The sequence below is a fragment of the Zingiber officinale genome, chromosome 4A (genome assembly GCF_018446385.1).
Source record: "Zingiber officinale cultivar Zhangliang chromosome 4A, Zo_v1.1, whole genome shotgun sequence".
Classification (NCBI taxonomy): domain Eukaryota; kingdom Viridiplantae; phylum Streptophyta; class Magnoliopsida; order Zingiberales; family Zingiberaceae; genus Zingiber; species Zingiber officinale.
In genome coordinates, this window is record NC_055992.1 from 160,382,613 (window position 1) to 160,399,501 (window position 16,889).

The 16,889-nt window shown below is 39.3% G+C and overlaps 2 protein-coding genes across 2 annotated transcripts; one reads left to right on the forward strand and one right to left on the reverse strand.

Moving 5' to 3' along the window:
• Window positions 1-536: 536 nt before the first annotated feature.
• LOC121972997 lies at window positions 537-1,259 on the reverse strand. The gene is made up of 2 exons (XM_042524599.1): window positions 846-1,259; window positions 537-767 (listed from the first exon to the last, which is right to left on the reverse strand). The coding sequence occupies exons 1-2, from the start codon at window positions 1,257-1,259 to the stop codon at window positions 537-539; spliced, it is 645 nt and encodes a 214-aa protein (XP_042380533.1).
• Window positions 1,260-8,525: 7,266 nt separating this feature from the next.
• On the forward strand, window positions 8,526-16,607 carry LOC121971977 (F-box protein SKIP16-like). The gene is made up of 5 exons (XM_042523537.1): window positions 8,526-8,794; window positions 10,292-11,008; window positions 15,642-15,860; window positions 15,973-16,079; window positions 16,167-16,607. The coding sequence occupies exons 1-5, from the start codon at window positions 8,582-8,584 to the stop codon at window positions 16,243-16,245; spliced, it is 1,335 nt and encodes a 444-aa protein (XP_042379471.1). The 5' UTR covers window positions 8,526-8,581; the 3' UTR covers window positions 16,246-16,607.
• The last annotated feature ends 282 nt before the right edge of the window (window positions 16,608-16,889 follow it).

Consider the following 16,889-nt stretch of genomic DNA (forward strand, 5'->3'; position numbering starts at 1 on the left):
TATTAAATAAAAAGATAAAATAAGATTAACATGAGAATTAAATAAGATTAATAAATTTAAAATAAATTGACTTTAATAAAAGTATAAAATAATCATACATCAAAGACGAATTTATTAAGATCTCCTCATCCCTAGACCTAGCCGACAGATCTAACCGGGTCTTGCTCTCCTCATCCCTAGCGCAGCTCCCTTGTGAACGGTCTACCTTCCACAATATATAACAAGAGGAAAAAGAGTTGGCAAACAATAAAAGGAAATTAACCAGAATAATTAAGCCGCAGACTCACAAACCTAACACAATGTATATATAACACCATCAATTTCACTTTATTTACAAAAAAGGGCTGAGAAGTAGTGCAACTGAAGAACACAGAGTCCATAAATGCACTACAATTTACATATAATTGTTTTTCTAATATAAACATAATCAAATCATTTACACATTGTTCAACAGTCTACGATACAATACAATACAAACAACATCAGTTAATCAAATTAACCTACGAAATTGTAATCTTGCCTCAACTAATTAGCAATTAATTTTCCGGACTGTTAACCGAAGACGACGATGTCGAATCACTGGAATAATCCACCGAAGACGACGATGTCGAATCACTGGAATAATCCACCGAAGACGTCCAGAAAACAACTTGGCGCCGGCAGGGACGGCTCTCCACCTCTCCCTCCGACGGACTCATCCTCTTCCGACCGGACATGTTGCAGGACTCTCTGTCCTCGCACGGCTGAGAAGGAACCTCTGCTTCCGCCTGCCATTACAGATGTTAGACAAAGAAGCATAAAATTAATTAATTCGATTTTTTATCGATGTCATAATTTATAAATACCTCAGACTTATCGATCACCGACCACTTCGCGTGAATCCATTGTTTTCTCTGCCGGAGCTTGGACGGGCGAACTCGGATCTGCGTCGCCGAGTTCCAGCGCCAAACGTCGACGACCCTACGGCGATCATCCACGTCGACGACCTTCGCCGGCCACCACGCGTGGTCCTCGAACAATTCGGCCGGGTCGCCGGCTTTCCACCGGAAGCGGCCGACGAAGGGAGGAGGGCACGGGCGGATGCAGTCCCTCGACACGCACTGCACCGGAACCTCGGGGTCGTCCAGGCGAACGATGAACTGCTGGGAATTGAATGAGAGGAGATCGCCGCAGCGCCATGAATACGGAGGTGTGCGGCTGTCGTCGGCGTTTCGCCGCATCACCTCCACTCTGCTCCCCTTGGCCAACCTGGTCGCCATTTCGCCGCCGATGGAGGGATTGAAGCCTGATTGTGGAACAAGTTTCGGTCGTTCATTCTTTGAGGTATATATATATGTATATAGTTTTAATTAACCTACATTTTCTTAACAGATTAATCCAACTGCGCGTCGCGCTAAATTTCAAAGATTGCCGCCATTTTTGTTATCACGGTAAAATCACCTTTGAAAATTATTCATCTGATTAAATGTTATTCTTTAAGGTAGGATCCATTATAATAATTTATTATTAAAGTTTTTGAGTACCGCCTTTCATTATACTATTATACGAGTTTATATAACACATTTTTATCGGGTATATATATTATATATATATATAATATCAGTGTTTTTTTTTTTCTATTTTTTTTTAGTTTTTTGAATTTAAAAAATTCAACATTTCCTTATTTAAAATTTAATATATGGATATATCCCCTAAACACATTATAATACTCAATAAATATTTAAATTAATTTTATTTTAATTTTTTTTAAACCAAACACTATAACCTAATTAGAAAGCCTAAACCCTATAGGTAAAATCTAAAAAAAAAATAGCTTTAACATTATACCCAAAGCCTGAACCCTATAAATAAAATCGTAAAGAAATTTTTTAATTTAAAAAATAAAAAAAAATAAAAATAAATAAATAAAACACTGATATTGTGTGCTACGCGCACAGTCGTGCACAGTATCAATACTATATATATATATATATATATAATCCATGTGCATGTTAGCTAATATTAATGAATGATAACCATTGATTTATATTCTTGATTCAATAAATTACTACTGTTAATTTAGGTGACGTTTGTTTTATGGGTTTGGGAATGAATTCATTTTTAAATCTTGTATTTGGTTGATGGGAATGAAATCAAGATTTTTGAATAGAACTCAAAAATTTGGGTATGGATGAAACTCACCGACTCTCTTGAGTTTTGATGGACAAAAATATCCTTAATATATTTATTTATTTTTTTTAATTTCACATACTCTCTCTTTGTTCTCTCTCATTATATTTTCTCTCTCCTTATTTTATCATCACACTTTCTCTCTCAATATACTTTCTCTCTCATCACATATTCTCTATATTCTGTTTCATCATACACTCTCTCTCCTCATTTTCTCTCTCTTCATTCTCTTCCATCACACTTTCTCTCCCATTACACACTTTCTCCTTATTTTCTCATCATACTTTCTCTCTCCTCAATCTCTCTTAACATACTCACTCTCCTCATTTTCTCTCATCACTCTCTCTCTTTATTTTCTCTAATCACACTTTCTCTCTCCCCAGTCTCTCATTTTCTCTCATCACACTTTCTCTCTCTTTATTTTTTCCCATCACTCTTTCTCTCTCAATCCACTTTCTCTTTGATCATACTTTCTCTCTCCTCGCTTTTTCATTTTCTCTCATAATACTTTTTCTCTCTTTATTTTTTCCATTACTCTTTCTCTCTCATCATACTTTCTCTCTCCTCAATATCTCATTTTCTCTCATCACACCTTCTCTCTCTTCATTTTTTCTCATCATTCTTTCTCTCTCAACCCACTTTCTCTCTCCTCACTCTTTCATTTTCTCTCTTAATTTTTTCCCATCACTCTTTCTCTCTCATCATACTTTTTCTCTTCTCAATCTCTTCTATCATGCACTCTCTCCTTATTTTCTCTCATCATACTTTCTCTCTCTTCATTTTCTCCCTACACACTTTCTCTCTCATCATATGTTTTTGCACATTCAATTTTCTCTCTCATCTATTTTTTTCTCTTATTTTCCTGTAAGGATAAAAAAAGAAAATTTAGGTTCATTCCGATTGAAAATATTTAACTAACCAAACATCATTTTTAAGAATGATACCTAAACTCATATGCATTCCCATTCCATAATACTATGATACTGATTCTTATATATTCCGATTCCTAAAAGAGAATCAAACACCCCCATATTATCATTCCCACTTTTTATCATATTTTTACCATTCTAACATGTATATATTAAAAATTAATGCACTTATTTATTTTGACTATCATAGTATTTAGTTGTTTGAAAATATGATAACGTCCATTTTAAATGGTTCAATATTGTCGATTCCCAATTAAATACAGGTAAATAATTTATGAGGAATATTTTTATCTTAACATAATGTCTTTATCATTCTATATTGTAGTAAGATTTTGCGTAATTTTTTTATTCCTGTATAGGGTTAAGTTAGTTAGTATGGGGTAAAATTATTATTATTATAGAGTAAGGATTTGAATCTCGACTAATGTGGTAATACAAAAGGGTCCACTAAGTGTGAGTCAAAGGATAGAGATAGTAACCAACGTGGAGGTCATAGTCAAGGAGGTCAATGTTAGAGAACCAATGGGCTCACCAAAAAGGAGTCGACCGGGGCTCTACTTCATGGCCGATCAGGCGTAAAGCTTCGGATCGGTAAAGTGGTGGTCCAAGTAGAACGTCCGTACGTCCAAGATTTTGAGGCGCTCGTCGCGGAGCAGAGGATCGTTGGGACGACCGTAACGTTAGTCCGGTCGGGCGATAACAAGCAACTATATCCAGACACCACAAGAAAGAATAACAGAGGTCGAACGATCGGCGGAGTCCCAGCTGATCGGTCACCCCGCTAGGTTGAAAAGTGGAATCATTGGAGTATCTCTCAATATCCTTTTAGGAAATAGCACCGCTAACACACGACATGATCAATCGGCGAATTGTACGACAAAAGTTTTTACTGTAATGTCAGGGATATGCATGTCTGTTAAAGTATGATGTCAGATGCACTTTATTGGCAAGTCCTTTCATAGGATAAATTGGACAACGTGCCCCCAACCAATTGAAGAACGCGCCCACACCACGAGGAGCGTGCGCATCGCTAACGAGGGCACTATATATATTATATAATCCATGTGCATTTAACTAATATTAATTAATGATAACCATTTATTTATATTCTCGATTCAATAAATTACGGAGTGAAGTATTTTCCTACATGATATTTGCTCAACAGTTTTGAATCGTTTACATATGGAGATGTTAGAGAGAGACATTCCAATAATTTTGTGCAATTTGGAAAGGATATTTCCACCCTCTTTTTTTGATTCCATGGAACATTTTTTGGTTCACTTGCCATATGAGGCCAAAGATGGAGGACCTGTCCATTTTCCATGGATGTATCAATTTGAAAGGTAGAATTTATTTTTTTCTATACTTTGACTCTTTGAATGGAAAAAATGATTAATTCTGGATTATATATTAATATTTAATATAATTTGTTATATTACCAACAGATTCTTATATCATTTGAAGAAAAAAAATGAAAAATAAAGCACGAGTTGAAGCCTCTATTGTTAATGCATACATTGTGGAAATAATAACTTTTGCATCATATTATTTTGAAAAAAGTGAAAAATAAAGCACGAGTTGAAGCCTCTATAGTAAATGCATACAGACGCCGTCAAATTTGATCCCGTTTGGAAGTTGAGTCGGACAGAGGCTGGTTGCGCTGTCCTTGGTGTTGACGGAAAGTCGTTGAGATGACTAGTTGACCTGGTACCTCCTGGAAAGGTTCCCACGGGTGGATGACAGGGGGTGATGACAGGGATGACGAGGCGAGGGCTCTGCACACACTCAGACAAGCCGCCCTCACGTTAGAGACCACGAACTAAGGAAAAAGTCCCCGGGTCAGGCCCTCCGACGCTCAAGTCAGGTACTTTTTCTCCAGAATCACAGTGAAATGACGAAAAGTAAACGACGAGTGCGAAAAGACGAGTGAGCGTACCTGCGTAAGGGAAAAAGCTTCCCTTTTTATATGACAGTGGGTACTTTTGGAATCTGACGAGTGTCAGGGAATGTCGGATGTCAGGATTTGTCTAGCGGTGAATGACACGTGGCGTCCTCCCATAGGTCTAGGAGGGGATAAGCGGGCAATGAACCCCAGACCGTTAGTATATTTCCTGACAGGCGGTGATTATTCTCTGACAAGTTGTTACGATTCTCTGGCTTGATTATCATATAGTGTGTGTCCGCCTCGGTCTGTTAACCCTGACCTGGGTCTTTGTACCTGCAACTCTTGACTTGTGGGCCCAGACTTACATTCCCTAGCGCATTCCCTGGCTTGTGTTTGTCGCTCTGAAGATCCAGATCTGTACGTCCAACCCTCTATTTGCCCTTCGGTAGATCCTGGTAGATCTAGCTCTGCACTTACCGCCCTTCCAGTCGAGGCCTTCGCTTATCGTTTCTTAAGTCTCGTTTCGTATGTACGACCCTGTTCTGTAAACCTCGGTCCTGTCTTGACTTGTACACCTGGATCCGTGTGTAAGCCTTAGTCCGCTTACCTTGAACTATCAGCCTTAATCCTCCTGTCTTGACATGTACACCTTGTGTTGGTGCGGTTAGCACTGACGATCGAACCCAGGTTTTGATGAATGACAAAATAGGTTAAGTTAATTTTGCTGTTGATCTAACACTCTGACCGAGTGTGCAGGAGAAGTCTAGACAGGTCGACGGGTTGACCGGATGTCTGACACGAAGCCTAGCTAGGTCGACGGGCCGACCAGATAGCTAGCACGAAGTCCAAACGGGTCGACAGACTGACCGAACGTTTGACACGAAGTCCAGCTAGGTCGACGGGCTGATCGGATAGCTGGCACGAAGTCCAGACGGGTCGAAGGGCTGACCAGACGTCTGACAGGTAAGTGGAGGAAAGTCATTGGAGGGGAGTGACTGTGAGGACGCGTTCCCGGGAAGGGAACTTAGGCGCCGATCCGACTTAGAACCATCTCGGAACTCTAAGTCGAGATCTTGACTAGATTCCGGTCTCGGAGAGACGGAATCTAATTATTGTTTTTCTTATCTATAAAATTGTCCTAAAAATCTGTGTTGCAGAGTATAATTGCCTCGGACTAAAGTTTTTCTTGCAGGAAGGAGTCTGCTGGAAACTTGGGTCCGGGCGCCCGGGAGGTACCCAAGCGCCTAGAGGTCCGGGCGCTAGGGAGGTACCCGGGCGCCTGGAGGCAAATTTTATTCTCTTCGCGCCGTTGCCATGTGGAGCATCCTGGTTGGGTCGACTACGTCATGGTCGAGGCACCCTGAAGGTTCCAAGCGCCCCCGAGCCACCTATATAAGGAAGGTCAAAGGCGGAGCTCCTACAACAACTCTGATTTCGATCTCTGGTGCTCCTGCGACGCTGTAAAAAGCTCTCCGACAAAGTTCTAGTTCGCTCTTTCTTTACTAATTGTCGGCTTTTATTTTTCCTAATTAATTCTAGCATTTCTGTACTTAATTCTTTTGTAATCATTACTCGAATTAATTAGTGATTGTCCATCGAAAGCACCCTTGTGTGCGGGCCTTGGAGTAGGAGTCGACACAAGATCTGAACCAAGTAAATCGAACTGTGTCAGCATTGTTCTTTTCGCTTATTCCTTTTCCGCTGCTTAACTCTTTGCGAAAGTTTTTCAATATTCACCCCTCCTCCATCGAACGATCACGATCCAATACCTTGATCCGTATATACTGACCTGTACGTCTTAGTCCATATATCCTGACCTATACGTCTTAGTCCTCCTGTTCTGACCTGTACATCTTGACCCGTATATCCTGACCTGTACGTCTTGATCCGTGTCTCTTGTTCTGTCTGTCCTATCCTGTGAGTCCTGACCTGCAAGCCTTAGGTTGCCTATTCTAACATGTACATCTGAGTTCGTATATCCCGACCTGTACGTCCTGACCTGTATATCTTAGTCCGTATATCCTGACCTGTACGTCTTGATCTGTGTCTCCTGTTCTGCCTGTCCTATCCTGTGAGTCCTGACCTGCACGCCTTGATCCGTATATCCTGACCTGTACATATGAGTTCGTATATCCCGACCTGTACGCCCTGACCTGTATGTCTTACCTTCTGAGTTCCCAATTGACATGCAGGCCTAAGCCCTGAACGCCACTTATGCCCAACCTGGACCGTCTTGGAATCTGGACCTTTGACCACCACGTAGGCCAGACTTTTGACTACCACGTAGGCTGGACCTCTGACCATTACGTAGGCTTAACTTCTGACCGTCACGTGAGCTTGACTTCTGACCACCCCATGGGCTTGACCTCCTACCACGTTAACTATCCGACCCCACTATCATGCACCGTATCACCCGAGGTACTTACAATCTTTTTTTTTTTTTATTTGTATCAATCCAAGTTAAAGTTAGGATAAAATAAACATAGAATTTATTTGAAAAAAATACATTGACAATTAAGACATGAATTTTACAATTAAGTACTGCTAAAATATTTTAAATTAATTAGTTTCCCCTTAACCTCTAAATTTTCTTCCTCTTTAATCACATAAAAAATTAGGGGTAAATATAAAAAAAATTCTGAATTTTGTCTAAGGGTGAGTCTACAATGTCCAACTTTTATGGATTTCAAACAGGAACATAGACTTTTTTTTTTTGCAATAGATTAATCACAAATCACAGTAGGCGAGATATTTCTATTATTACTACTACTCTCTCTCTATATAAAAAGTACTCTATGGACTTGTCCGTACTACAGTGAATTGAGGCGCCTGATTTGATCTAAGTGTCTTAATTTTTTTTTTCATTTTTTAAAAATTAACATTTACTTAAATTTTAAATTTTAAATATATATATTATACACTGTGATCACTTAAAATTTTTTAATTTTAAATTCTTTTAGCTTGAACACTATAATACAACTCTTAAATCCTACAGATAAAATCTAATTAATCAAAATAATAAAAAAAATAAAAACTACTATCACACATCCTCAATATATATCTCGTAAGCAGCTATTTTTTTTTTAAATTTTTTTAAATTTAAACCTAACTCCTAAATATAAAATCTAATTGACTTAATCTCGACGCTAAAATTTTTTTTAAAAAAACTACTGATGAACATATATATATATATATATATATATATATATATATATATATATATATATATATATATATATATATATATATTCTTTAAATTGAAGTTCACCCTTTTCCAATAATAAACAAATCTAGGAATTTATTGTAATTATTTGAGTAATTTATCAATTCACCCACTTAATTTTAAGAAAATCTTACTTTAATATTCACTAAAGGCACACTTAATTTATAAAATTCTGCTCCGTTCATTACAATCTCAAACCAAATAATTGGCATTTTTTAAAAGTTAATAAGTGTCGTTATTTGATAAATTAGATAATATGTAGTGGAAATCGCAAACTCTACTTTTTGAAGAAATTTTATTTATTTATTTATTTACTGCAATTGGTGGAGCAGCTCTCTCCCAGGAACAAAGGGCAGTCACAGAGAGGGGTGAAGGATGGCGGCAGGGTTGGAGTCGTTGGGCGGGTTCGTGCTCGAGAGCATCCTCTTCAAGCTCGACGCCAAGCACGCCGCCGCCGCCGCCTGTGTCAGCACTAGGCTACGCTCCGCCGCTTCCGATGACGCCCTCTGGCGTCACTTCTGCGCCCGCGACTTTGCCCTCTACGATCGACCCCTCGATCCCGACGGAGCTCTTTGCCCCTCCTTCAAGGTGGAGTCTTCTCCCTCTTTTCGATCTTTATAAACAATATCAAGGCTTCCGATCGAGGCAGAGAACGTGGCAAATCCCTTCTTTAGCGTCTGGGAGTGTATTTAAGCTTGAAAATTCCCAACTTTAGGGCGTAATCCGTGTGGGTAAAGATGATTGATTGGCATGGTATGGATTTTTGGATGCCAGATTAACATTTGGGTCTAAGATTTTAAAGTGAAATGAAGGATTATACCTCTTGGTAAGTCATATTCGGGAGATGTTTATACCTTTGAAGTTCTTTGTTGCGGCATCCTTTGGACATCTGAATGGACGACAACAACACACCAAGACAGTTCAACTGAAATTCTTTTTTCATATAGATTTTGTGAATCTAAACTCCTGATGGCTGATGGCATGGCCTCTTACTCTAGGAGGCGGCAAAAGAATTTTGGGAGCAAGTTAATAGAGAATAATAAAACCATTGTTGTGAACAGGCAAATGAATTTAACAAGAGAATATATAATCTGCTAAATTTGGAGAAAGGTTTATGGGATTTTTATACTAACATTCACAATTCTTTAAGATGGTCATTTTTTCTTTTTTCTTTTTTCTTTTCCTTTTTTTTTAAAGTTGGATCTGGTGTGCTAGCACACCAGTATTAATATAAGATTTTTAAATGATTACATAAGCAGAACCTAGAATGACCGTGAAGTTAATTGTTTGAGAGGAGTTACAGCCAAATATTGATTGGTCAAATCTAGCCGAAAAAGAGGGAAAAGAAAATTTGAAGAGCCCCATGTGAAAGTTAAAGATTTGATATCCTCTTTAACTTCTCATTAGGTTGGCATTCTGGGTCTTTTCCCCCCATTGGGTGCTTGGTTCAGCAACCATGGCAACTGAAGCAAGCAGATGAAGGAGTATCTAAGAGATTACTGATGCACACCCATTCTCTCCTTGCCACCCAACAAAGCTGAAGTAGGTGTATCACAATTTCAAGGTTGCTGTTACAAAAAATAAAGCTGCAGTTGCTAGAGTGATCCCTTTCTTTTGCAATTAGATCTTTGGCATTGATCCTTTTGCGCTGGAGCAAATCAAGAGGTTACCTTCACCCTATTGGCCGCAAAGAAAAACCAGACTAGAGGAGGCAAACTTGTAGTTGCAGAAAATCACTTCAGTGAAATAGAATTCTTCTTTAATCTTTACTATTTGGTACATTTACAGAAGTTGAACGTGGTGAATTTTACCCCATGCAATTTTACCAATTGAACGGTTCATTGTTGTTCGGTTTTAAGCTCTTTTTTATTATTGATTTTAAGGATGGTTTTGTTATCTGAGATGTAGATCAGCAAGACGTAACATATGAAGTAACTAAACTAAGTCTGCTTGTATAACAAAATCCAGCTTATTTAATATTCTTCTGCATTTTCTTTTCTATTTGTAATTTGTAAAAATGGATATTTTTCTAACCTTCAGGTCAACTGAACATGAAAGTTTTATGAAGTGTATTATGTTTTGCAGGGAGCATACAAAAGTTGGTTTGGATCCTTTTCCATGTACCCTTTGTCGTTAGTTAAAAGAGCAAAGGAATGTTGGACTTCGATAAGATGTTGGTTGTCTGATAATTGTCCTGAAATTAGTGATACTTTGAGGAAGGGTGTTTCTGAAGCTGAAATACAGCAGGCTGAGAAAATACTTGGGGTTAAGTTACCTGCTCCAACCAAGGTGCTGTACAGGCTGTGTGATGGTCAGGAGACGTTCACTACAAACGCTGCTAAAAATAAATATCTTGCTGATTTGGGAATTATAGGTGGATACGAATTCTATGAACATTTGGTAAATGTGCATTTGTTGCCATTAAGAATGGTTGTGTCACAAACTAAAAATCTAACCAAAGAAGTGAGCATGTTGACTATGCCCAAATACATTGTTGTGGCAGCATCCTTCTACATGGCAAAGTTCTTTTGCCTAAATTGTTCTAGTGGTCAACTTTATGTTGGCACAAGCAATCTGCTAGAAAATGGAGAAATGATGCCATGTGTACCTGGAGAATTGGTAAGGCTAAAAGCTGATGCTAACTTTGATATGCCACAAGATGCACTTCTGTTGTGGTTAGAAGAGCACAATAGGCGACTACGAAGTAGCATGATCAAAACCCGCCACCCAAGTTCTCGGAGTATATGCCTTTTTCCAGAGACTTCGCCCTATTGTTCTGTTGCAGTAACTAACGGTGTTCAGGTACAGAAACTAATAGTTGTCAATGATAATTATTTTTTCTAACTATGACTGTTATAATCTTTCCAGAAGAAACAATTATGTTTGTTGTATCAATCCTTTCATTTAAGTTATTCTTAATTGATTTATTTGTTTTCTCTTTCTGGTGCCTTGAAATTGTTACATTTGTACCATGCGAATTTCATATTTTCTAAGTGCATATTAGGTTGAGAGATTAGGGGAGGACAAATAAATGATTGCTGTTCAGCCAGCCTGACCTTTCATCCTTGATCAGAGTACATAGAAATAATATGGCTCTTAACTTCAAGTTTCCTGTAGTTTTAAACTTTTAATAGTTCTATCACGAAAGTTCATTAAACCTTACTAAGCAAATAATAACTTGGGCATGAACTCTGTTTTCTGTAATCTTTTTGAGCTCCTTCAAAACTTTAGTCTCCAATCCCATTTTAACGTCAGCTATCTGATATTACCATCTCTTGGAATGAATTGCATTTATCTATATCTTGTTGGACCCCGTGGTTGTTTTGATCTGATCAACCAAGTTAGGTTAGGTCCTGTTTGGTTTCGATCTCTGTGTCTAAGTGTGCAGGAGCTTAGGAGCGCATGACGTCGAGCGAAAGACACAGCTAGCGAGAAGGACGACACGGGAAGAGAGCCGACGGGCTTGGTGCGTCCGAAGGACGAAAGAGCTGTGGAAGAGTACACCGGTGGACGAGAAGAACGTGCACGACGTTTGAGGGACGAGAAGCGGGGCGGAAGCCTGCTCGAGGAGAAGGCCGGAAATTAGGTTCGGGTGAGCCCTATTTCGATTGGCCACAATCATCCAAGCTATCGGGACTTCGGAAGCTAAAGAGAAGACGAAGAAGTGCTGGAAAAGGAGCTGGAGGCGCCCTCAACAATTGTTGAGGCGCCTCCGCCCTCACCAGAGTGAGGACGCCCTCAACAGCATTGAGGGTGCCCTGAATGCCCTTGGAGGCGCCCTCAACTGGGTCAACAGACCGTTTGCGAGCGGATAAAGTTTTATCCGCTTATCCCTTTGGAGGCGCCCTCAACCCCTTTGGAGGCGCCTTTAAGACTCGAGATAGGATTTTCAGGAGCTATATAAAAGCCCCGGGAGTTAGGAAATAAATCATTCAACTCTGTATTCAATTCCTAGCTACATCTGAACTTTCTTAGTGTGTAAAAAGGCTTCTCCGCCTACAGTGAAGGAGAAGTTTCTAGTAGAGTTGTTCAACCGCCTTGGATTAACAACCACCTAGGTTATAACCAAGTCAAATCCCCGAGTCTTCTTTCTTTCCTTTCTGTTATTTTGTTTTATTTTATTGTTGTTATTCTAGAGTTGAAAGTACGAGAAGGGTAGTCCTTATTTTGCAGGCAATTCACCCCTCCCCTCTTGCCGGCCTCGCTGCACCAACAAGTGGTATCAGAGCCAGACCGCCTCAGAAAGACTGACCGTCGACTGAAGCATCAAGATCAAGACAATGGTCGGTGCAAGTATTCATCCCCGAAATTCGACGGAGACTTCGTAACATGGAAACGCCGAATGGAGATATTCTTCAAAACAGAATTTGATATTCTTTTAATTATGAAATACTGTTTTGCAGCCCCTAAAAACAAGGAAGAATATAACTGGACGAAAAAGGAGCAAGCTGATTTCGTGGCCAACGGAAAGGCAGAGTTCCATTTGCTCAGCGTCCTGCCACCTTAGGAGGTAAGTCGGATCGGAAGCTACGACTCCGCCAAAGACCTCTAGGAAAATTCTTGGAGCTCCACGAAGGCACCTCAGAAGCGAAGTTAGCAAAGCGCGACATCCTCCGGACAGCTGACAAATCTCCGGATGAACAATGGCGAAAAGGTAACGCAACTCCAAGCGAGAATCAAGGAGCTAATAATTCAACTGAACAACCTCGGAGAATCGGTAACAAACCGAGACTCGATCCGGTATGCACTCAATTTCTTCCCAAGAACTCCAGAATGAGCGCCTTTAGTAGATGCATACTACATCTCTAAGGATTTTGAGGTAAGTACGCTAGAAAACTTATTTTCAACTTTTGAACTTCACGAGTCTAGAATTGCAAAACCTAAACAAATAGAGAAGTTAAATCTCAATGTTGCCCCACAAGTCGAGATGGACGATCCCGACTCTGAAGTGTCGATCGATGAAAATGAAGTGGCGCTATTGGTAAGGAAGTTAAATAAGTTTATTAAAACTAATAAATTTAGATCGCAGTCGAGAAAGCATCAACGCAACAAAAGGGTAGTCTGATGCTACAACTGCAACGAGGAAGGACACATCAAGGATGACTGCCCAAAGTTGAAGAAAAGGGACAAGGAGAAGTCTCAAAGACCAACTTCTACTAAACTCAAGAGTTTGAAGGCTACATGGGATGAACATCCTCCGAATCTGAAGTCGAAGCCTTCTCGGGATTATCACTGATGACCAACCATCAAGTAGAAGAAGATGAGACCAGCTCGAAAATGAGTATAGATGAAGGGGGAGGATCATTAGAAGAAGAAAGTTGCGATGAAGGGGGAGCATCAGAAATTGAGGTAAGTAAGGTACGTGCTCTAACTCCCAAGCAGCCCTTTCAGCTCATTAAAGTGCTTAATAAAGACTTAGTTAAGTTAGAAAGGGAAAATGATGAGTTAAAATTAAACCTAGCAAAAGCACGTCCTCTAGAAATGTACGATAATCTAAAATTAGAGAATGAAAAATTAAAAATTGAAATTAAAAAATTGAAAAATGATCATACATGCTTAAATAAATTTCAAAAAACAAAATTTAGAACTTATGGGAAATTAAATCGGTATATTAAACATCACCAAGGACAATTTAGAAAAATTCCCAGAAATTATATACCCCCTAAGTTTTGATTAATCCAGTAGGAAGGAACCTATACTGGGTTTCAAAATCTTTTCTAGACTAAATTTTTGTAAGTTAGCGCTTTCAGTAAGAAAAATTAAACAATTAATTTCTTTATGAGGTTTTGTCTAAGAAAGTGGTTGTTGCTCCAATAACCAAGAAGGTCTAGTGCCTCGTCACTGCCTGGAAGTCAAAATATTGAAATAAAATATTTAATTAACTTACTGATAAAGCATGAAAATAAAAATTAAACAATGTTTTAATAATTTTTTTTTAAACATTTGTTGGAAATTTCTCAAAAAATACTTTGTTTAAATTTCCTAAAAGTTAGAGTTCTTTGTTAACTTAGAATTTATTTTGAAAAATTCCTACCCCGTTTTTTTACTGTGAGGGGGAGAGATAGGGAGCAAGTTTAGGGGGAGTTAATATTTTTTAAAATTGGTACTTAAAATTTTTTTTGGAACAAGATAATATTAAAAAAAATTTTTTAATCTTTTGTTTACTTAGTGTTGCAAATTCTATTATTGCAATCATTATGCTTAAAATGTTAGTTTAGTAATTTCTTTAAATTACTACTTGTCTATTTTTTTTACCCTAACTTGAACTTGGGTTGATGCACATCAAAAGGGGGAGATTGTTGGACCCCGTGGTTGTTTTGATGTGATCAACCAAGTTAGGTTATGTCCTGTTTGGTTTTGATCCCTGTGTTTAAGTGTGCAGGAGTTTAGGAGCGCAGGAAGTCGAGCGGAAGATGCAGCTAGTGAGAAGGACGGCACAGGAAGGGAGCCGACGGGCTCGGTGTGTCCGAAGGACGAAAGAGCTGCGGAAGAGTACACCGGTGGACGAGAAGAACGTGCGCGACGTTTGAGGGACGAGAAGCCGGGGCGGAAGCTTACTCGAGGAGAAGGTCAGAAATTGGGTTCGAGTGAACCCTATTTCGGTTGGTCATAATCACCCAAGCTATCGGGACTTCATAAGCTAAAGAGAAGACGAAGAAGTGTTGGAAAAGGAGCTGGAGGCGCCCTCAACAACTGTTGAGGCGCCTCCACCCTCACCAGAGTGAGGGTGCCCTCAACAGCATTGAGGGCGCCCTCAATGCCCTTGGAGGCGCCCTCAACTGGGTCAAACAGACTGTTTGCGAGCGGATAAAGTTTTATCCGCTTATCCCTTTGGAGGCGCCCTCAACCCCTTTGGAGGCGCCCTCAAGACTCGACATAGGATTTCCAGGAGCTATATAAAGGCTCCTGGAGCTAGGAAATAAATCATTCAACTCTGTATTCAATTCCTAGCAACATCTGAACTTTCTTAGTGTGTAAAAAGACTTCTTTGCCTACAGTGAAGGAGACGTTTCTAGTAGAGTTGTTCAACCACCTTGGATTAAAAACTACATAGGTTGTAACCAAGTCAAATCCCTGAAACTTCTTTCTTTCCTTTCTATTATTTTGTTTTATTTTATTGTTGCTATTTTAGAGTTGAAAGTACGAGGAGGGTAGTTTTTATTTTGCAGGCAATTCACCCCTCCCCTCTTGTCGGCCCCGCTGCACCAACATATCTAATTGCCGGATCATGTGGACTTTTTTATGATGATAATATGACCATGTTGTACATTGTGATTCCAATTGGGAAGTCATGAAATTTCCAATATGTCAACAAACAAAAGATTCATATAGCTGACGCTAATCAACTAGGACTTATAGCATTCCTTTGATATATTCTGAGTTGCAGTGTCAAGCAATTATTGGCTTTGTTATAATGCAGTAATTGATATTTTAGGTTCGTGCCTCTGCTGTTTTTGTGCCGGAAGCTTCTGATGCCAATGGAGGCGAAGAAAGTTACTACTTTTCTTACTCAATTCGCATGTCTCTCCTGCCTGAAGGATGCATGTTAGATGGCGTGTACTACTCCTCATGCCAGCTTCATTCACGTCACTGGATTATCCGTTCCAAAGATACAATCGTGTCCAATGTGCATGGAGAAGCTGTAATAGGACAGGTATCGTTTCTATTTCTTCGGATACTGATTAAATTTAGTGTGTCATGAGGAATTTATCATACATTGAATTCGGGTAACTTAATCAATGAACGTCTCTTTGCTGTTTCTGCAGTATCCACTCCTACTTCCTGGTGAGGAAGAATTTGTATATCAGAGTTGCACTCCCGTACCCGGTGTTCCTGGATCTGTTGAGGGCTCATTTACATTTGTTCCTGGCAGGTATCCCCAGCTAATCAACATCTTCCAACAGCTACATATTGTTTTCTTGTTTCTCAAAGCCTGATCTTGTTTTCTTGTGGGCTTTAGGTTAAGCAGACCTGAGGGAAGACAATTTGATGTGAAAGTTGCACCTTTCATCCTCGAAAAACCAGAGTACATTTTCTAGCTGTCCACTGCAAAATTTCTCATATTATCTTATCAGGTATTCCATAATTGTGTGGTCATGATACTCAAGTTTTTGATGCTATCTTCCCATATGGTTCGCATCTTCTATTAAAAATATCGCATGCGCCTATGTGCGGTGGAGATGGAGCTTAAAGTGGTGTAGATTTCTGCATTGATCATTATTCTTGCTTGTTATGTAAAAATTATTGAAGTATTCGAATATGTTGCCACAATGAGATTTGAATCGTTTAGCTTGTGTTGTGTAGTGGTTGATCCTCAACTACTTCACACAAGACATGGTTTGAATCTGTTGTAACTTGTTTTTTTGTTACTTGAACCGAACCAGAGAACCTCTCAGCTGTACTCTCTCGAGTTTCATCCATGAGCTTGCAGTATATCACAATCTCGCAGCAATCTCATGGCCATGGAACTCGCGATTATTTAGCCGCAAAACCGCGGCACCAACAGAAGACTATTTGTCTTTCCAAAAGTTTGTTGGCAAAACTTGAGAGAGGAGAGAAAGAGATTTGGTTTGAAACGAACTGTGCCCTGTAATAAATATTTAAATACCCACTTTGAGTATTCCTTAAACTTAAGTACCTGATTTGATAAATTGTCCCTAAAATCCAAAACAACTATTTTATT

Coding starts and splice junctions, on each gene's coding strand:
- LOC121972997 (XM_042524599.1), bottom strand. CDS start 1,259: ATGGCGACCAGGTTGGCCAAGGGGAGCAGAGTGGAGGTGATGCGGCGA. Junction 768..845: donor CGGTGATCGATAAGTCTGAG/GTATTTATAAAT, acceptor CTGTAATGGCAG/GCGGAAGCAGAGGTTCCTTC.
- LOC121971977 (XM_042523537.1), top strand. CDS start 8,582: ATGGCGGCAGGGTTGGAGTCGTTGGGCGGGTTCGTGCTCGAGAGCATC. Junction 15,861..15,972: donor GAGAAGCTGTAATAGGACAG/GTATCGTTTCTA, acceptor CTGTTTCTGCAG/TATCCACTCCTACTTCCTGG. Junction 16,080..16,166: donor TTTACATTTGTTCCTGGCAG/GTATCCCCAGCT, acceptor TGTGGGCTTTAG/GTTAAGCAGACCTGAGGGAA.